The sequence below is a fragment of the Cricetulus griseus genome, assembly GCF_003668045.3.
Source record: "Cricetulus griseus strain 17A/GY chromosome 1 unlocalized genomic scaffold, alternate assembly CriGri-PICRH-1.0 chr1_1, whole genome shotgun sequence".
Lineage (NCBI taxonomy): Eukaryota > Metazoa > Chordata > Mammalia > Rodentia > Cricetidae > Cricetulus > Cricetulus griseus.
The window spans coordinates 157,875,342-157,896,838 of NW_023276807.1; the positions used below are offsets into that span (position 1 = coordinate 157,875,342).

General features: G+C 45.0%; 1 protein-coding gene across 7 annotated transcripts in view; it reads left to right on the plus strand.

Moving 5' to 3' along the window:
- The window catches only part of Septin11 (septin 11), a 149,953-nt gene that overhangs the window by 55,940 nt on the left and 72,516 nt on the right, over positions 1-21,497 (plus strand). For all 7 annotated transcript variants that reach the window (XM_027388444.2, XM_027388445.1, XM_027388443.1 and 4 more), the window contains exons 3-9: positions 405-600; positions 5,680-5,866; positions 8,337-8,498; positions 11,187-11,283; positions 12,005-12,173; positions 18,012-18,144; positions 20,603-20,790. In XM_027388444.2, the coding sequence (XP_027244245.1) occupies positions 405-600; positions 5,680-5,866; positions 8,337-8,498; positions 11,187-11,283; positions 12,005-12,173; positions 18,012-18,144; positions 20,603-20,790 (1,132 nt within the window). The remainder of the gene's footprint in view (positions 1-404; positions 601-5,679; positions 5,867-8,336; positions 8,499-11,186; positions 11,284-12,004; positions 12,174-18,011; positions 18,145-20,602; positions 20,791-21,497) is intronic.

Sequence of the window (21,497 nt, forward strand, 5' to 3'; positions counted from 1 at the left end):
TGACTATCTAAGGGTTAAAAATGTCTTTTTTTTCCATGCTAGGAATGGAACCCAGGGCCTCATGTGTGCCAGGCAGTTCTGCCACTAGGCTGTATCCTCAGCCATTTCTTTCTACTTTTTATTCTGAAGCAGAGTCTCTCTAAGTTGTTCTTTCCTCTCTACCACAGCCTTCTGAGTTGCTGGGATATCAAGCCTGTACCATCTGGCCAGACTGCTAGAAAATACTCTAATCTGTAGGTTCAAGCTCTCTTCTGCTCAATACTTTATGAATTTAGAGGTTCCTCTAAGGAAGTGTTCCATAGATAAACCAGAGAAAGAACTATGGATTCATGGTAGAGTTTCCAGAAATACTGTCCTCCCTGCCTTTTAACTTAGTTTTGATTTTTTCTTTTGTGTTTATATAGGTGAGACGGGCATTGGCAAATCCACATTGATGGACACTTTATTCAACACCAAATTTGAAAGTGACCCAGCTACTCACAATGAGCCAGGTGTCCGGTTAAAAGCCAGAAGTTATGAACTTCAGGAAAGTAACGTACGACTGAAGCTAACCATTGTTGACACGGTGGGATTTGGAGACCAGATTAATAAAGATGACAGGTATATCTTAAGATTTTTGTAGCTATAGAAATGGGTCAGGAGATAGGCAGCTCAAGGAAGCTCCATCCCAGGTACATTCAAAGGCCTAGAAGACTTTGCTTTGGGTGCAGAATTACCAAATAGTGTCTGAATGACAACTGGGAGGGTGGGTTGAGCCTAATGAGGAATTCAGATTAGTTGGATGATCTAAAATTTCCTCTACACAGAGAAGATTATCTAATTAGATAATTTATAATATAAAATCCTGTGTGTGCACGGGAAAATAACTCCTAAGTAAAAAATAAAATGTTTTCAAAGCAATTTGACATGGTGGTTTGTATTTAGGTAGAGGCTACTCACTGCTAGAGGATTCTTGGTGTAGTCATAAAATCTGGCCCTGATTCATCACATAAACTTGAAGCTATATTGTAAAATACTGCAGTGAGTTTTTATTTTGTGAAACAATAGCCCGTTTGTAAAGCCTCATAAATGGGGGTCTTCACTGTGAGTGTCCATTTGCCTCTCCTTGAGGAAAGTTGTTAGTTCTTGAAACTTGCCAGAGTGCAATGTGCATGTTGACTGTCCTCGAAGGGTCACACTCTTGTCCTCTCATGGCCAGTGAACCCATTCTTCAATCTTAACTTCAGATGTCTGGACTGTTTAAAATATTCCACTTGTTCTCACACTGTATCTGAACCTCCTCCAGTCCATCCCCGCTTTAGTTTCTCTGTAGTCTAAAGGAAGTGGGTTCCGTTGCAGTTTGGCCAAATCAAGGGGGAGAGATAACCTCATTTCTACCACCATGCCTATGGTAGCCCTATAATTTATAGAAACCCACGAGGTCAAGGCCAGACCCTGTAGATTTCACAGTCCTCCTGGGGGTGAGGTGTGAGGGGGGTGGGTGCTGACATTGGTGCTCAGCCCCAGGATGGCTCTCCATTGTCTCCATCAGTAGCAGACTGCCGGCATTCTCAGTTTGAAGGCTGCTAGACTTTCAGGAGTTGTGCTAGTACGAAAAGAGATTGAAGAAGACTAAAACCATCTCAGGCCCAAAGAGGATTCTAGACACATTATTGGGTAATGACAGTATTATGGGGCTATCTCACCCTTTCTAGTGGTCAATAGTTGTAGGATGTTTTGCTTATAAACCTCATCCATGACCGAGTTTTGAAGAATCCTTTCCTCAGAATGGTATGTGTGTGTGTTTCTGAGGATGTGTAACAGTACCCAGCAGAAATAAGTATGGTAGTTCCTGACAGAAATACACAGTTCATTCTGTAGCTGAGCAGTGTGGTCTGTTTTATCTGCAGGGCACTTAAAACACTCTGCAGTAGACATTGTCCTGTGATAACACAGGCAACTGTTACTTCAATGACAAGGACTTCATTTTCATATGATAAAAGTAGGACCACCTGTACCCAGCTAGGGAAGGGACAGTCAGGCTCTGTGTGACTTTCAATGCCTAGGCATGATGGGGAGGTTGTGCCCAAAGGCCATTTTAACGTTAAGTGCAACACAGGAGGAGAAAACTCTGGGGACCAGGAAAAGGGCACAGGTGCATTGTGGGAGCTGGAGACAGAGCCAGGGCCTTCTGTTCCTGCACAGTCCAGGATAAGCACAGAGGAAAGCCTGTCTCAGGCTTTTCGGGATAGATTTCTTCTGGGAGTTAGGGAATTTCATGTTTATGCATTCCCTGGCTGGATTCTTGTTGGGCTTCCCACAGGCTTCGGCAGCAGCCTCCATCTGACATCTTGCTGCCGAAGCCCCATGTGCTTTTTCAGCTCGCAGTCATTGCATCAACACAGCCACTGCTTTTTCTTTTGCCTCACCCCTACCCAAGACTTCCCCTCAGGCTGGTGGTTTTTCACTGGCCAGCAACAAGCTGCAAAATAGCTAAGCTAGCACCCTGCAGATCCTCATATCTGCATCTGGAGCCCTCTTTAAGAAATTATCTGACTCATTTGGGTCAAATAATAGTTTCCAAGGAGACTCAGAAGAGAGGAAGTGTGATATTAACCTAACCTAGATACCAAATATTTTTTTTTTCCTCTTTAATTTCTTGACAACTCTTGCATAACCTTTTGAATGGCTTTCAGAGCTCTAGACCCATGCCTCAAAAGGCATTGTTGACTAAACTTAAATGACTTACTTATCTAAAAATAGTTGCTGGAGGTCTGTTTCCATCAGAATATTGGAAGTGGGATGTGCATTTTTGTATCAGTGTGTAACCATATAGGAAGTGATGCATTCTCTCGCCAAGTCAGACTTATCTTTTTTTCTATTAGGCAAGCTTTTTGGCCATAGGTCCAGGACATCAAGAATGTCCCAGTGTGTTTATAGACTTGGAACATGTTGGCATTCTTGAAACATTATCTGCCTCTGACCTGGCTAGCTAGAAGGAGGCAGGATGAGGGGCCTGGGAGATTTCCTGTTATGTTTAAGTCTTGTTTAAGGGCTTCCTTGTTCTGGCTGTCTACAGTCATGGATGAGGGAAGAGGGTCTGGAGAGGCAAGGACCCTCAAAGTCTTGCTCCCTAACTAGAACCAGAATGGCTTACCCCACCTTTGGGAGGCGCCGTGAACTCCAAGGTAACCAGCCTGAGAAGTGTGGACAATGCAGTCCACTGAGAGAATCCTGGTCTCCACCACACTTACAAAACAGCAGTAAAGTGCAGTGTTTGACCTTTCAACTCCAAGTTTCTAGCCAGCTTCCTGGCAAAGGAGTCCAGAGGTAGGGAAAAATGGTGTTTGGTTAACAGATAGCAAGAGAAGAAAAAAAATATGCTAACCCTTTAGTCATGGAGTCAGTATCCAAGCAATACCATTTTTCAAGAATGACCATAGGAAAAAATTCTCATAAACTAGCTTTTCCTTCCTGTAATTTTAGGGTGAACACATCTCATTTCACTGTATTTTTTAATGGCTAGAAGTGAATGAATAAAATGATTGGTAAGGAATGGTCCCTTAAAAGGAAATTATGTTAAAGCGTTACAACTTCTTTGTTCTCTCTATCTCCTACAAGGAGATAGGACTACAAGCCAGAGAAGTTTGAATTGACCAACAGAACACAGACAGGTGTTCTTTCTATAGCAATGGAAACTGACAAAAGGTAGTTAGGTTTAAGATTTATCTTTCTATGAATACAGATAACAAGAAGTGAAAGGAGGTTGAGATACAGTGGAACGTTTGTTTCAAGGATACTGGGGGGAGAACAGACCCTGGCTGGCCTGTTTTCCCAGAGGAAACTGTTCATTGTTTCATTCCCATAATGAAACTTTAGCCTAAGGAAATTGTTCTTTAAGAGTCCGTGGCTTTTGTTTGTTTATAATGATGTAATTTCCCCTCTCCTTTTCTTCTTTTAGGTCCTTTGTCTTCCTCCTCCTCTTTGCTTAAAAAAAAACAACAACAAAAACAAAACAAAACAAAAAAACGGATGCCACATTCCTTTTATCGATTAGATTCTTTGCTAGTGATGTTGGTAGGGGATAGTTATATCTTTCATGATCTAGGCCTTCCATATGCTAGATGGAGGAGATTTCACTCTTGCTATAAAGGAGAGGGGTTCTACATGTTGCACTCCAGGTTTCTGGCACCCACAGGGTGGAAATCACAAGCGGGGAGGAAGAGCTCCTAAGGGGCATAGAAGAACGATTGGAAACATTCTTTCTATAAGCCGTTGAATGCACGACTCTAAAGCTCAGCAGAAAGACTGGGTGGGGCTGGAGGTAGAGAGCTATGACTTGTCCTTGAAGAGATGGTCAGAATAAATTTGGTTTTCCAGGGTGACCACAGAGGAAGAGAGGGTGCAGGGCTGGCAAGAGTTTGGTAGAAGCAGCAAAGGAGGTCTAGGGGACAGAGAAAACAAAGGACTCAAAAACACAGCTCTGAAAGCAGTCTCCGCCATGCCCCCACTGTACCCACCCCAGCATAGAGGAGCATCAAGACAAGCGACAAGAAGGGAAATTAGTAGAAAGCAGAAACAAGCTTGGACAAGGTTGGGACAGCCCAGACTCAGAAACAAGGAGGCCAGGACCACATTGGGAGCATCTTACCCTCAAGGAGGTGGGGGGGTGGGGGATAAGGGGTTGCTGAGGAGAGAGAGCATCCTGCTGCAGTGTTAGGAAACCCTGTGGCTCAGCCCCCCAGACATGATGGGCTGGCCTCCTGGACTGCTCACTTCCCCACAGGGTGGGGCTCTGCACTAGGGAAATGGGTACTGAAGAGGGTGTGGAGTTCTTAGCTCGCCCCCCCCCCTTTTAAAAACTCTAGCCACTTTCCTTGGATTTGCTGCCTTCTGTGTTTTTGATATGATGAAATACTTTTGTGGTTAACATCCTTAACATCTACTACTTCATTCACTTGTTACTGTAGCTCCATGATTAAAAAGCATTTATTTTATTTGTTTTACCTTTGTAAGGACAGGGTCTCTTGTAGCCCAGGTTTGACTGGAACTTGTATGGCTGAGGCTGGCCTTGAATTCTTAGTCTTCCTTCATGCACCTCCTGGTACTGCTTTGGAAGTGTGTACCAGGATCTACTCAAGGCATTATTTTGGTGCCTGGCTTATTTATGGGAAAAGTGAATTGGAGAAAGATTTAGTGACCTGTCCAAGGCCATAGAGCTGGGGCTATGATGCTTGTTGCTTTTGGGCTCAGGCACTTTGTCCTGAATCCACAGTTCTCTTACACAACTATCTAAAAATAACAAACATGAGTATTGTCATGTAATCTGTGCCTATATTTCAAAATTGAGAAACAAAAGAGAATCTTATCAATCCTTTATGTTGGAGTTCAAGGCTAGCTACATATCAAGACTTTGCCTCAAAATAACTAAATAGGGTTCTGGGATCTGGGTGTTGAAAACCTTATGTTCTTAGAAACTTACAGCAGAAAGTAAGTCTGGAGAGAAGTAACGCCTTGCATTCCTAACAGATCTATGTCTTTGCTGATAAAATGAAGTCCCTATGATTGGTTCCCTTGGAGACTGAAAGAGTCAATGGGCTTCCCCACAATAACCAACATATTGCTTACTTCCTGTAAGAGCTTTGAAACTAAAACAAAATTGAAAATGTGTTTTAAACTGAATGTTCATCTGTATTCTAGCTATAAGCCCATAGTGGAGTACATTGATGCCCAGTTTGAGGCCTACTTGCAAGAGGAATTGAAAATTAAACGTTCTCTCTTCAACTACCATGACACGAGGATTCACGCCTGCCTTTACTTCATCGCCCCCACGGGACATTCACTGAAGTCCCTGGACCTGGTCACCATGAAGAAGCTAGACAGCAAGGTATTGGTGCGGCTCCATCCACTCCAACCGTCTCTCTAAGTCCCCGGGTTATTTTCTGGAATGCCTGTAGCTGGGTTTTGTTTATGCTTTCTTTTTTCCTAGATTACAGAGAAAGCCAAATGAGATAAGTGCCTAAAAACTTCTTCTGAGTGTTAGTCAAGAAAAGACAAAACTAGCACTGGAATATAAACATGCGTTTGCACCCCTGTAGGTCTATAAAAGCACCGGCTGTAATTTTAATTTAGAGTGGTATCAGATTTTAATGTTTTGCCTGCTCAAGGACACTCAGCCTTTCAGATTTTCAAACTACATTTGTCTCAACAGGAAATAAAATCTAGATTTCAATTTTGGCCCTGGGCTTGCCATGTTTGTAGCCTTTGTTTTTACATCTCTTGAAGGAAGGGGGAATCTTTGGTGTGATAAAATCTGATGTCCAATTTAGTAATTATTTCAGTTTTCTGTTTTGAAATAAACAGAAAACAATATGTTGTGAATTAGATGATACAAAGGGAATCAAGAGCAAATGCAAACTAGCCGTGGTCCTTTCTCCTAGACGCTAACCCTCTTTGCCTCTCAGTGGAGATTCCTACTGGATAGTCAAAGCCCTAGGATGTGTTCCTACCCCCCCCCAAAAAAAAAAAAAAACTGTTTAAAGATTTCTTTCTCTGCCACGAACTAAAACATAAAGATACTGTTCAGCAATCAGCCTTTCCCAGGTTTCCTTCTGGACCAGCCAGGAGACAGAGTGGCTCTCTGTCTGTTGAAAGGAAAAGGGAAAAACTAGAAGCCAAACAAACACAAATAAACCAAACCAGAGTCCAACTGCAAAGCAGTTTAAACTTTCAGACAACTCAATTATGATGCTGTTGGAGAGCTAGGTGGCATCTGTCATTGCTGTTTAATGCAGTTTCACTTATAAAGATAAAGGGACGAGTTAAGCAATTATGATCATTGTAAGTGCCTACCCATGTGATAGTTGGGTGGGTGTCTCTGTCTACCTTGTCAGTTTGGCCAAGAAACCATGACTAGGTGTTTTGTCCATGTTGATTCTGTCTCAGTCTTAAGTGTAGTCAGCACAGGTAGTCAGCAGGTGCATCAGGTTCTGATCAAGCCCTTTCTCCGCTGTCAGATCCTCTTCTCTGGAGGAAAGCCAGAGCCTGTGGGGTTTGGGAGGATATGAGATAGATCAAAGACAAAGACTTTGTCAGCATGTCCTCGAATTCTGGTTTGTCAGGAGTTTCTGATTTGGTCCTTGGAGAAAGGGGTTGGGATTTAGCTTAGTGGTAGATAGAGCACTTGCCTAGCCCTGGGTTCGGTCCTCACCTCTGAAAAAAGGAAGAAAGAAAGAGTCTAGATACAGATGTCCATAGCATTCACTAAATAAAACCCCTGTGCCTATGAGGAAGAGGGATAAAGTTCATCCTAAACCATGAACTTAAAGTAATTTCTGTGGTCCCAGGGCTCAGGATGTGGAGATAGGAGAATCCCAACCAGCCTGAGCACAGAGAGGGTTTGCGGCCTGCTACATGAGATCCTCTCTTGAGAAGACAAGCAAATTGTGATCTTTGGACAGGGTTGGGGGAGTAGGAAACAGCGTCCTAGGTGTCCTGGGTGCTTACTCTGTCAGACTCTGAATGCCCCCCTGTTTTTGTAGCTGAGACTCTGAAAGTGAGCCTTGCTAGTTTTGAGCCAGGAACCCATGTAGCCTGTGCCAGCCTCAGACTTAGTGTGTAGCCTCTGAGGATGGCCTTGAACACTTCATCCTCCTGACTCCACCTCCTTAGTGCTGGGATTATATGTGCGTGCCGCCATGCTCAAAGTGAGTCTTGCTTTTGATACTGGACCTTTTTATGAGATGTAAAGGTCGTTTGATAAGAACTGATTTTCAAAAGAATTAAGTCTGAGTTTGGAAATTTAAAAAATAGGTAATTTAAAAGTATTTTATTTATTTACTATTATTTTATTTCTTACTTTGAATCTCCCAGAAATTTTCAGGTCATCAGGAGAAAGGAAAGGGGGTTCTGCATAGCACCCATGATGCTCTGCATTAGCAGTGCTGCATGGGCATACAAAAATCAAGCCCCTGAAAGGAGTGGCTGTTTATTCAAAGAGTGGACTGACTTCTTTGTTGCCACTGTTTGCCATAGAGTAAAAACACTTCCTTTTACTCTGTAAAGTGGGAGGCGGTGGAGCAGAGGAAATTACAAGTGTCAGTGTGGGATGCGAGGAAGTCAGCATTCAGAGGGTGAGCTAAGATGATTCTGTGTCTGAATCTCACATCTTAAGAATGCCTGGTTGTCAGAATCACCTGCATCTCACAATGGTACCCTGTAAGGATGCCTGATTGTCAGCATCGCCCGCGCATCTTACAGTGGTGCCCTGTAGCTTTTGTCTTGTTGCCATATTTTTCATTGTCTAGTTTTCTTTCTTGCGGTGGGATTGTGTGACCATGGACATGCTTCCTTTACAGGTGAACATCATTCCAATAATTGCAAAAGCTGACACCATTGCCAAGAACGAATTGCACAAATTCAAGAGTAAGATCATGAGTGAACTAGTGAGCAATGGAGTTCAGATATATCAGTTCCCCACAGATGAGGAAACGGTGGCCGAGATTAATGCAACGATGAGTGTAAGTCGTTAGTCAAATAAGGACTGGAGGGAGGCCTTCCAGACAGCTTGTGTGGTGGTAGCATTGCAGAGGGGCTGGAAAAGCCTTGCTGAGATCTTCAGTGGGACTCCAACCCTGCTGTTGCTGCCAGTCATTTAACTAGCCAGTGCCTCAGTTTCCCCAGCTGTCAAGTGGGAAAGACAGGCAGGATTGTGTCAGCTTTCTGCGCACTCTGGTTTCTGTCGGGAGTCTTCGAGGAATGTGACACTGGTCCAGGATCTCCTACAAAGCAGCTCAAAGGAGGGAGCCCTTACTCTGGCCATGTTGGCAGAAACATGGCTGCGGTCCTCCCTTTGCCTCAGTGCTGCCTTCTCCTCTGGGCTATTTCCCATGCTTTCCTGAGTCTGTAGAAAAACTGGAAGGCGAGGGGATGCTGTCCAACCAGAGAGGTTGCTGCCAGGAGATCAATGAGCCGTTTCATTGTTATCATGACCAGGTCTCATCTAGCCCAAACTGGCCTCAAACTCAAAGTATATAGCCAAGGCTAGCTTCAAACTCTTGATCCTATTGTCTGAGCCTCTTGAGTCTAAGCTAGAGCTTTGGCATAAATCACCATGACTGGACCAGTTGCTTTTTTTCCCCAACTAAAATTACTTATCTCTTTCAGAAAGTTTTAAATACTTCTCTTTTAAAATTAATTTTTAGTGCACAAAAATAATGGTTTTCAAAAGTCTATGTTATTGTGCTTTGCTCATACTAACCCCTACTTGTGGGGAACTGAGGAAGCCCTGAGTAAGAAGCTATTGGAGTTGTCGTGGGGGTGACAGTATCAAAGACCAATGCCTCAGGTCCATAGGAATGGCAGTGCTGTTGCCAACCCCCTTCACCCCCAAACTACAAGTCTCAGAGGGATGGCAAAGCCTTTCTCTGGTCTGAGTGTGAATGTCGACAGTGTGTAAAGTACAAGTGTATATCAGCAACTGACTAGTGTGTGTGAAAACTAGCGACTGCAGCATCTTCCTGAGGTTTACTGTTCACTACAGAGACCTCTGCCTGAGACTAGCCAACTGTTCCCGTCTCAAGTCAAAACAACACAAAGAAACAGAATTATTTTTAGTTGTGTGAGTGTGAATATGTGCATTTGAGACCAGAGCCTTTAGATCTGGTTGTGAGTTGCCCCCAAACATAGGTGCTGGGAACAGAACTCTGGACCTCAGTAAGAGTACTGCACTCATTTGTAACTGCTGAGCCATCTCAGGTACCCTGGACTACGGAATTCAAATACCTTGTGCATCACGCAAAATGCTGTGTGTTCAACCTGAGCTGTGGATGTTGTCAGATTTGTGTGGAAGAAGATTCGTCTTGGAAACCTTCTAACCCTTTTCAGCAGTGGACAGGGAACCATAAACAATAATTCTCAGATCTCCTCTCTCTGTGTGATAGTGGAAAGCAGTTTTCTCCCCCACTGCCAGGGTGAAGCCATAACTACCAGATAACCCAGTGAAGAAGAGCCATTGTCTTGGACACTATACCATCTCTGTTTGAGCTGAGCTTGGTTGCAAGGCTGGAGCCAGTATTTTTGGACAAAAGCGTATCTTTGACTTGAAATTTGTGCATTGAGGAGCCCTCTGAAATAGTTCTGGAACTGGGAGCTCAGTTCAGTGGTCATCTCATACCTAGCATATGCAAGGCCTTGGGTCTCCCACTCTGGTTCTGCAAAGCCAGGAAGTAGAGCAGCTGTGTTCAATAAAAATACAATGTCAGCTAGGTGCAGTCCATTTAGACATCAGGCCTTTGGAATCCAGTGTTTACTTCTAGTGACCCTGAACCTCAGGTCAGAGTTCACATCCATCAGAAACAACTGATCTGCATTTACATGTCATGAAATTACAGTCAAGAGGCAGACCATGCATTCATTATTCCTAACATGCTTTACAGTTCTTCGTTATGAAGACAAGTTACACAAGATAGTTTTTCTTAGAATTTGCATTGCCTTTATAAAACTGTTCTCTCTCTCTTTTTTAAATGTTTGATTTGAGCTCAAAGCTAAATGAAATGCAAACTCCTACCTATTGATAAACTTAATATTTAATGGGAAGATATTTTGCATTGCTTTCATTTTTAAATTTAAATGTGAATCAATTAAAAAGTAAGTGAAATTTAAAAGTGATCATCTTGATCCCACAAACTTTTATTTCAAAAGATTTACTTATTTTTATTTTGTGTGTGTGGGGGGCATGTTTTGTATGCGTACCGTGTGCATGCAGTGCCCATGGAGACCAGAAGAGGGCATCATATCTTCTGGACCTGGAATTACAGATAGTTGTTAATCACCACCATGTGGTTGCTGGGAATTGAACCTAGGTTTCCTGGAAGAGTAGCCAGTGCTCCTAACCACTAAGCCATCTTTCCAGTCCTCCACAAGCCGTGTTTTAAATACCCTATGCACGCAGGTAATGGGTGGCAGCTGTGACAGATGGCATGCCACTCCAGCTCAAGTTGGTCCTTAAATCTAGTTTGTATTTGGCTGCGGAGTATACAGTTCATGAAGGGCATCCACTCAACTACAGGGACTGCCCCCCATCCTCTTTCATGTGACCACCTTTCTCTATGGAAAGAGGCCCCTCTAACAAGGAGAGTGATGGGGTCAGGGGAGGCTGTAGTTGGAGCTGCTAAGGATAACGGCTTGCTTCTTCTTTTGCCTGACAGGTCCATCTTCCCTTCGCAGTGGTTGGCAGCACTGAAGAAGTGAAGATTGGCAACAAGATGGCCAAGGCCAGGCAGTACCCCTGGGGTGTGGTGCAGGGTATGTCTTGTCATGGGAAATGGATTCCCATGTTAGTGCCTGGGATGAAGAAATGATGACCACATTCCTTTCCTCCCCATGCTGTGTAGAGAATGGTGGGGCTGTTTAGCCACCGTGGGTCTGAGGAAGAAAGAAATGGTCATCAGGCAGGCAGGCAGGTTAAGATGCAGCTGCTGCAAGCACTGAGCCCGAGGCAGCCCCCTAAGAGTTGCATCAGCAAAGCATCAGAAAGCTGGGAGAAAGAAAGTCTTCCAACAAGAGCTCTCTTGTTTCCTCCTGGTCACTGAAAAGTTGTTTTCCAAGGAAGTGTTATTTCAGCCAATATTGGTTGGTTGGGAATAGCGGTAGTATTTAAACGCTGCCCTGCTGAGTCGGGACAGCACAGAGTGCTAGTTACAGATCTGACTTTGGAGCCACATGTTACCCTTGTTGGGCAGTCAGTTGGCACCCCAAATCCAGACCCCTGCACCTGCAAAGTGAGTTACAATCTGCATGGCAGAATGGTCCAGAAGGTACGGGAAAGCTTTGGGAAGCCCCTCCCTCAGCACCCTCTTCCAGCATCGTGGTTACCTCTCCATCAGGGAGGGAGGGAGGAGCCACCAAAGCATCCTTCCTGCCTTTGAGACCTCAGAGGGACAGTGACAACCCCTCCGGAGTTTCACTTTGATTCCCAGACACTTCACTGCTGATGGCCTCATTCCCCTTGGCTGATTTCTTGCAGTTGAGAATGAAAACCACTGTGACTTTGTGAAGCTGAGGGAGATGCTGATCCGAGTGAACATGGAAGACTTGCGAGAGCAGACGCACACTCGCCACTATGAGCTGTATCGGCGCTGTAAGCTTGAGGAGATGGGCTTCAAGGACACCGACCCCGACAGCAAGCCCTTCAGGTGAGCCCGAACCTGGCAGGTGTCTCAGCTAGTGGCTGGGGAGGTGTGTCAGGGCAGCACAGAAAGGATTGCTGGGATTGAGGCTCTGATACTAGAGCGGCTTGGTGAGGAGGGATTAACGGGCAAATCGTCAGGTGCTGTGATGACCGCTTTTCATTGTCTCTGCTAAGTGATGTGGGTGTTGTTATTGCTGCCCTCATTTACCAGTGCTAACATTCAAAGTGCCCCAAATGTAAGCAACCTGCCTAAAGTCCTAGCAGTTAGGGAAAAGGGGTTGATCTGAATCCTGGCTCTTGAGCCCAAGCTCCTAATTATGTTTGTGGGGTGTAGTGCCTGACCCACACCCCCACAGGGCACAGCTGCTGGCTAAGATTTGCCATATTCATTTGTGCTGAAAAGATTTAACTTCCTTCCTAAGGCTCCTAGCTTTTAAGTACTTTAAAAAAAAAAAAAAAAAAAAAAAAAAAAAGTGTGTGCGCATGAGCTCATGCACTTGCCCACAGAGGCCAGAAGAGGGTGGCAGATCCTCCCCTTGTAAGCCACCTTGTATAGATTCTGGGATCCAAACTCGGGTCCTCTGAGGGCAGCCAGTGGCTTAACCACAGAGCCGTCTCTCCAGCCCTTAGGTTTTCCATGTTCTTCCACACTGGTGTGCAGTTCTGACAGAGGGTAGGAAAGGAAAGCGCTTAGAAAGTCTGTGTATTTCCCACATCACTGATGGATGGACATGCAAGTGTGAAAGGAAGAAAAGGTAATTGTAGCTGGAGAGGTGGTTCATCAGCTAAGAGTGCTGGCTGCTCTGGCAGAGAGAGGACCTGGGTTCAAGTCCTAGCACCCACATCGAGGCTCATGGACGTCTGTAGCTTCAGCTCCGAGGGATCTGATACTCTGTTCTGCCTTCTTTGGGCTCCTGGCACACATATGGTGCATACATACATTCAGGCAAAACACCCCTACACATAAAAATAAATTTTAAAAGAAGGTAGGCTCAGCACCCTAGCAACTGCCTACCTTCCAACAGAGCTTCCTCCATGGTGGAGAAAGGATAGCTTGGATGGGTTGATTGGAGGCATGGCTCTTGAGTCACTGGATGGTGAGGCTCAAGGCCAGATCGCCACCTCCTGGTAGAGGAAGGGATTGTCCAGTCTGACCCCGAGCAGTTTCTTAATGGAGATCTCAGTTGAGACAACATGAGGTCTGTCTGGACTTTGAGCCTCTTCTGGTTAAAGCCACACAGTGCCTTTGAACAACCTGTTTTCCACCTTTTATGGCCACCGTGAGGACACTCTCTGAAATCTACAAGTCATAGAACTGATGGCCTGCCAAAGAACCTGAGGCCACCAGTGCTCAATGAAGCAGTCGTCTCCAGTCATCTGAATGGCCCTTTTGGTGGGAGGAGTTCTCTTTTGGAACCACTTTGGAGAAAGTTCAGTATTTAGTGGGCTAGTGCCCCACACAGACGGCTGACTCCTGTCTGTGTTTAGTGAGAACCCAATGTAAACCTCACACACAGGACTGACTTCTAACCATTCATCATTTAACCTAGTCTCACAGGCCTGTGGACTGTCTTCAGCCAGGTAGGATGCGGCTCTGTGAAGGCAGGTATAGCAGGTCTTTCTGTGCTTGCAACATATTTACTGGAAAACAACCCCATGAAATCAAGCCTGTTCAAGGCTTATTAAGTCTGCTGATAAATGGCTTTTGTATAGAGTATTCATTTTCATACACAAAAGTAGAACAAAGAAACTTGTGTAAATGCAGTGGCCAGGGCTAGATACTGTGGAGGACCCACCTCTGTGTGTCAGAAGCCACAGGTCAAGTCTTAGTTCTGCTGCTACTCATGTCCTTAACCCATCTGGGCCAGATCAGGGAACCAACCAGACATAACAGGAGGGCTTTCTTTACAGACCATAGAATCTCATCACAGCTACCCAGTTCTGCCCATCTCATTGGAAAGCACCTTAGACCTTATATAAATGAATGCCCATGTCTGTGTTCCAGCCATTAAATACCTGGGAATACCAGGAAGGAGAGGGCTAGGTCTGTTTCTGTAATCTACCAACAACTGGACTAGGTCATAGCCTGGACTCCTAGGTTGTTAGAGGTACTTGCCTCTCATTGTGTTAAAAACCATTCCACACTCCTGTGTTCTTTTAAGTTCTGGAATTTGAGGGTCTAGGATGTTACCTGTACCTGCTAACATGAGGAGGAACCAGGTGGTCTGTCTGCCTTTCATCAAAGAGACCACAGTCCTTATACCAAGATGGCCAGGGCTGCATTCCTGCCTATGCAGGCACGCAGTCCATCCATCTGTCCATCTGTCACTCCCCCCTCCCCCAATCACCCTGCTGACTCTGTTGCTGACATTTTTATTGGCAGCCTACTACTCAGGCTGTACCATCTTTCAGGCTTCAGATTTAACAGGAGATGACACTAAAGTCTTGGGCCCCACCTCCCACCCCATTTGATCCCATTTCTTCAGGCCCTAAGTTTCCTTTTTGATGTTGAAATGGGAAAATGTTTATACCTATGTATTATTATCAAGGCCCATATACATTGTCACCAAGACCCATATACATCATTACCAAGGCCCATACACATTATAACCAAGGTCTGTGTTTAAAAAAAAAAAAAGGTAAAAGTAGAGCCTTTAAAAATAAATTCATTACCTCAGTAACTAGGACAGGGTTCTCCATTTAAAATGGCAGTGATCCTCCTTGTGCAGTCAGTCACTCACTCACTCAGATATGTCCCTTTTGCGGTGGGAAAGGTCACCACAGGGACCTGACTTTGGTCCAGTGTGAAGTGTGACATCCCTTTCTTGAAAGCACTGTGTGAGGAGATCAGCCTCTCCCTTGGGAATCTTGTACCCGCAGCGGTTCCTGGGACAGTACTAAAGGGCGAGAGGAGGTGGAGGACAGTGTGGGAAGGGTACCAGAACCAAAGACAGGCGAAAAGCACAGTTGATCTTTTACAGCATCGTTCCTGGATGTTCTGTTTTTTCCCTCCTTCACATGTCAACATTTAATGTTTTCATTGCACTTCAAGTCTACCTTGGACAAAATGAGCAGGAAGACCTTTTGAGTCAGTGGCTCCAGTTTAAAAGCTGGGAGTTGCCGATGACACCATTGCTGTAGTGACCCCGAGCTTGCTGTGCATGATGGGACTTGGCTAAGCTGGGTAGGGTTCCATGCCAGGAGACATCACTGGGCATGTGGTGCTTCTGGTTCATGGCTCAGGTGGCAGGGGTGTGTGGGGGATATGATTTCTGTGTTATCCCAAACTATTTAAAGTGACTAAAGTGGTTTTGAGTTCTTGGGTTAAGGCTTTGGACATTGGCTTCATCCGTTGCTACCATCACTGTTTCCTGTGTTCAGAAGCTGATTCATATCCTAGGAGACAGCAGTACAGCTGAGCAGCATTTGTGAGCCATTTTCATCCCTTGCCCCTGGATGTCAACACTTACCAGACTCAGGGCTGGGATGGTCTTGCCTATCAATATGGCCCTCAATATGGCTTGAACTTTCCACATACAAACACTTTGCAGTGTGATCCAGTGTCTGCAGCTCAGGCAGAGTGCAGATTCTTCTTGTCTGCATTATACTCAAGTATTTTCTTACCCAGGACTTTTAAACCGTGTCCTTTAACACTGGTTAAAACCCATTAATGTCTGAGCATGGTGGCACATGCCTTTAATCCCAGCATTCAGGAGGCAGAGGCGGGTGAATCTCTGAATTTGAGGCCAGCCTGATTTATAGAGTGAGTTCCAGGATAGCCAGGACTACACAGAGAAACCCTGTCTTGAAAATCCAATCAATTAATCAATCAATCAACCAGCCAACAAGCACACAAGAAACCAAAGATTGGGTCATGATCCATAGTTTAAAAACAGGTTCAGAAACTAAGGTATGTGTGTGATGGGGACTGGATGTGGGCAGGGCAATCTGAGAGTTCTCATCACCTGAAACACATTCCTTCTGAGTTATTAGAGTCTGTGCCCAACCAGACCTGAAGAGCTCCAAGATAATCAAGGTGGATAGTTCTTTTTCCTGAAGGGCTTCTTCAGATCATTAAAACAAGCAGTGGCCATCAAACTGGTTACAAGCTGTCACCTGGAAGGCAGTCCAAAGCAAACTGACCGTAGCTACGTGTTCAGAATTGGCATCTCCAGGAGTGAAGCTAGGTGGGCATCTGTAGTTAGAAAAGTACACTAAGATGTGCCCATAAGGACATGGTGTGCCACCAGGGTGGCTCCACTGTGCTTGAAGAGTCCCCTGATGGAGGAGCGTGCTTCCTGTTTTGACTACAGAACCCGCCCCTTTGAAGCCTGATCTCAGAACACAGATTGGGTGTTGTTTCTGTCTTAGGTTGCATTGCTTGAAGAGAGAGGTCCATTTTATTATACTAATTAGAAACCAAGTTTTCTATAAGATTTTCTAACAGGGCCAGGTTATCCTCTGCCTTGTGCAAGTCTGATTACAGGTAAAGGTGACAAGTTTATCACAAACTGATGAAGACGGTCATTCTGAGTTATTCTAAAGGTCTACTGTTGATAAATTCTAGGTCTCTTAAAATTGAAATATAAACATTGTTATTCATATTAGCCAATACTAATATGTCCAACTTGTTTTTGTCTCATGAAAAATAACTTCTGAAACTCACAACTCATGGTTGCTTATCAGCAGAGGGCATTGGCAATGTCCAGGCAGAAGCCCTTGTTTTTCGTAAATTAATGATCAGTTATAGAAGGGTGAAATTCCTGCCCTAGTTTTTATGACTGTAGCTGTCTACTTGTTGCTGTGTTCCCCCACCAGCGTGCTTCCCCATTGGGTTTTCCTTTTTACCACCTTAGTGGACAGGTGTGAACTCTGTGGGTGGCACTAGAGGGTGCCTGGCAGTATCCTTAGTTGCTATCTAGTCTGTAGCATAGTAAGTGTGCCCTTGGGGTAAATCAGTCTGTGTTAAAAGTAGACCCTACCTGCAGGCTCTGTTACCATGCAGCTGTTCTGATGAACTACAAAAGAGAGAAGGGAATGCCCTATAAACACCAGCTCCTGTTTCTTTGTGGTACATGAGGTGTGTGTACAGGGCGGGGGAGGGGTGGTCCTTTGTGTTACCAAAGGCACTTTCTTCCTCTGTAAAAGTCTTTGTTCTGACAGAGATGCAGTTGAGTCGTGACATTCAGGAGGAGGCGCAGACTCTGAGTTCTGTAGAGAGAAAGAGCAGGGTTCAAAATGAAACCAAGCCTCCTCCCCGCTATGGCTAGAGAAGTGATGGTTTTCTACCCTGCCTTAAGAAGACAGTCTTCTCACTAGTCTGTTTTTCTTTCCCTTTCGGGGTTAGAGAGAGATGAGTGGGGGAGGGCAAGTCCTTATTAAGCACCTCTTGTATGTCAAATGCTTTTCTCATTTCCTCATAACTCATTCGCACAGCCTCTTCTCAGGGAGATGAGGGCTGTTGTGTCTGAAACCCCTGTGTGTGTGGGGGGGGCACGAGAGAGCTATGCCTACCTAGGTCAGTCAGTGGGGGAGGCCAGAATTACAGGGCTGCTCTGTCCGACTCCAACGCCTGCTATTTCACCTATGATACTAGGCCCACCATCTTGCAGAACTCTTGAATCCTGGCTGGTTAGCTGTAGGCCCTTGGTGCTGTGTTATGCTTTTGGACATATTTTCTCTGCATAAAGAAGAAGGAAACTCATTTTATTCCCGCTTTAGTGTGGTAAAGCAGTAATTATCTCTCTTTTTTTGTCTTTTTGGAATGAGGGAAGAGAAATGACATGACCTGAAATGTATAATGCTGTCTCACGCCCTGCCTTGTTTTGTGGATTTTTAATAGTCTTCAAGAGACGTATGAAGCAAAAAGGAATGAATTCCTGGGAGAGCTGCAGAAGAAGGAGGAGGAGATGAGGCAGATGTTTGTCATGAGAGTGAAGGAGAAAGAGGCGGAACTTAAAGAGGCAGAGAAAGAGGTGAGCTGTGTGTCCTGGGGGTGGGGGTGGGGGTGGGGGCTGAGACTGGGGACAGGCTTTTTATTAGTACTTTGCAGTTGATGGGACCTCACCCTGGTACAAGGTGGTTCTCCTTCCCCTTTCTCTCAAGATCAGCTTTCCCACCAGGAATGCCGGCCATATACTCTCACCCGAGAGCCATGAAGCTGAGTGATTTTTGCAGTCACCAAAGCTAAACTAGATCTTAGGTCTCTAGCCCTGATCATGTGGTCTTTTCAGCTTGTGAGTTTCCTCAGTTTATAAGACTTCAAATGTGAGATTTGGGGTCCAGCCAACTAAGTGAGCTAAATAGTGGAGGCGCTTTGCCTTACAGCCTTAGCCACACCCCGTACTCGTGCCCACTGAAAGGTTCAGGCATTATGCTGGCCTGCCCCTGTTACCTGGTGGAATCCACTCAGGCAATACCCTGGTCAGTCCAAGGTTCCATGGGAAAGAAGTCTGCACGCAGGTGCAGAGGACCCCTTTAAAAGATAGGCCCCTGCACCTTTCTCTCTCTCTCTCTCTGCCCCTTTACGCTCGCGCTCTCTCTCTCTCCCCCTGTTCCTGCTCTCTGTCCCCTCTCTCTGTTTCCCCGCTCTGTCTCTCTATGGCGACCGGCCATGGCGGTCAGCCATTACCCTGTTCCTCTTCTTGGTCTCCCCATTCTGCCGCGCCTTATAATAAACTTATAGTCAATATGTCTGTCTCAATATTTCTCTTTTCTTCTTTTTAAACAAAAGAATAACACCCACTACTCATTATACCAACACGTTTCCTGCTGTGGTCCCCTCTGACTTCACCTGGATCCCCACCCAGGCTAGCCTCATTGTTAATATGAATTTTTACTGCAGCACTTTCCTATGGCTCCATACTCTCCAAAATAATGTTTGCATCTTACCTTATTTTTAAAAGACTAGGGAAACTTGGGGCTGCAGAGATGGTTCAGTGGTTAAGAGAACTGCCTGCTCTTTCTCTTGAAGTCTGAGCTTCAGTTCCCAGCACCTCACAACTGTCTGTGACTCCAGTTCCAGGGGATCCAGTGACCTCTTCTCATCTTTATAGGCACCAGGTGTGCAAGTAGTACACAGACATACATGCAGGCGAAACACACATGCACATAAAAATAAACAAACCTTCTATGAAGGCAGTGAGGCTTAGAGACTATTTACATAGCTAAGTGCTTAAAATGCTTTTGCTGCAGAGAAATGAAAAATGATGGATTGAAATTCAGATTTTGGTAACCCCCTCCCTCTCAGTTTTTGTTTGTGATTGTTTTTATTGTTTGGTTCTGAAGATCAAGACAGGGCCTCATGGTAGACCTTCTACACTGAGCTATTTAAACTGTGTGTGTGTGTGTGTGTGTGTGTGTGTGTGTGTGTGTGTGTGTGTGTGCGCACTCGAGCACTCTTATGTTTGGAAAGAGAAGGAACAATATGTATGTATGAACACTGTAATCTCTAAGTATTTTATATGTATTAATAAAGGTCCCCAAACAAGAACCCACTTTTGTCACAAGGGTGACTTTGCTATTAGGCTCATGGTTAATTTTTACTTTGTTCATGCTTTTTTTAAAAAAAGTTACATTATTTAAAATTGTGTATGTGAAGGGGTGAGTCAGAAGACAACTTGAAGGAATCCAATTTCTCCTACCATGTAGGTTCCAGAGATCAAACTCAGGTCAGGCTTGGCAGCAAGCACCTTTAGCCACTAAGCCACCTTGCTGGCCATCTTTATGCTTTCAAAGATAATGTACTTTATTTCTGAGTATGGTAATGTATGCTATTAGTCCCAGCACACAAGAAGCAAAAGCAGACAGATCTCTATGAATTTGAGGCCAACCTGGTCTCCATAGTAAGTTCCATGATAGTCAGGGCTACATACAGACTTTGTCTCAAAATACCAAAAAGAATAGTAAATAATTAAAGAAGTACCTTATTATTATAGAGAGTGCCCAAGAGATGTTTAGCCCTGAGGAGCTCAAGTGCCAGATGCTCAGGACTCAGCATCCTCGCCTTACTCTTCCAAAAGCCACCCAGATCCTTCCTGCTTATCCTAGTCACTCTCCTGTCACTGTGAAGAGACACCATGACCCCAGCAACTCTCATGTAAGAAAGCATTTAACTGGAGACTTGCTTACAATTTCATCATGGCAAGAAGCATGGCAGCATGCAGGCAGACATTGGATCTGCAGGCAGTGGGAAGCTCCCTCCCTAGTGACACACTTCCTTCAGTGAGGCCACACATCCTAATCCTTTCCAAATAGTGCCACTCCCTGATGGCTAAGCATTCAAATATCAGAGCCTATGGGGGGCATTTTTATGCAAACCACCACTATGCAAGTGCAGCCATATACTACACAGATTTTACACAGGCCCACATAGCCTGTGTCATTCAGGTTTTTATTCCTTTCTCCGAGCCCATTTTCCTTTATCCCTCCCAGCTTCACGAGAAGTTTGACCTCCTGAAGCGGACACACCAAGAGGAGAAGAAAAAGGTGGAAGACAAGAAGAAGGATCTTGAGGAGGAGGTGAGCAACTTCCAGAAGAAGAAGGCAGCGGCTCAGCTCCTGCAGGCCCAGGCCCAGCAGTCCGGGGCCCAGCAAACCAAGAAGGACAAGGATAAGAAAAAGTAAGCAGATTCGCCCGCCTCCTGGGGACCGCTAACAATCTCTTCCTCTTGCATGTCTACCTTTCCTACTTACAGACTGGAAACTGGTCTGTTGCCAGAAAAATAAAAGCAAGTATTTTTCTCTACAGTGCAGGGAAGATGATAGAGGTTCGTAAAGGTATTTTTAAAGGGTACAAGGGACTAACTGATAAATGTCACTGTGGTGATCAAGCAGTCAGGACTGTAGTAGCCTGTCAGCTCTTGTAGCAGCCTCAGTACCAACCCCAGGAGCCCTCAGAGAAGATGGGCAAGTTTCTCTTGGTGCCTCTGGAGGCATTCTCTTGACTCCTGGTAAAAGAACACTCTAAAACCACAGTTGTTCACATGGTTCTCTGCTCTGTTCGACAGTATGGTGAGCCAGCCACTGTGTTATTCCAAAGTGCAGCTGGTGGGTGCTGGGTTGTCTCTAAATTCACCAAGCTAGATGATCACTTTATTGTAACTCAACCAAACGCCCACCCAGTTAGCATAGCCTAGCAGCCCTCATGCCACCCCTGAACCCCACACAGGGCAGTTTCAACACAGCCTTGATGTCAAGTGCCCAAGGGCCAGGTAGGTGCTGCTCTTATGTCATCACTTCTGGTGGCGCCCCAGAAGCAGCTTTCAGAAACCAGCAGGAAAAGTACGCTTCCTTGAACTTTTGTGGTTTGAAGCTGTCCACTGAGTCA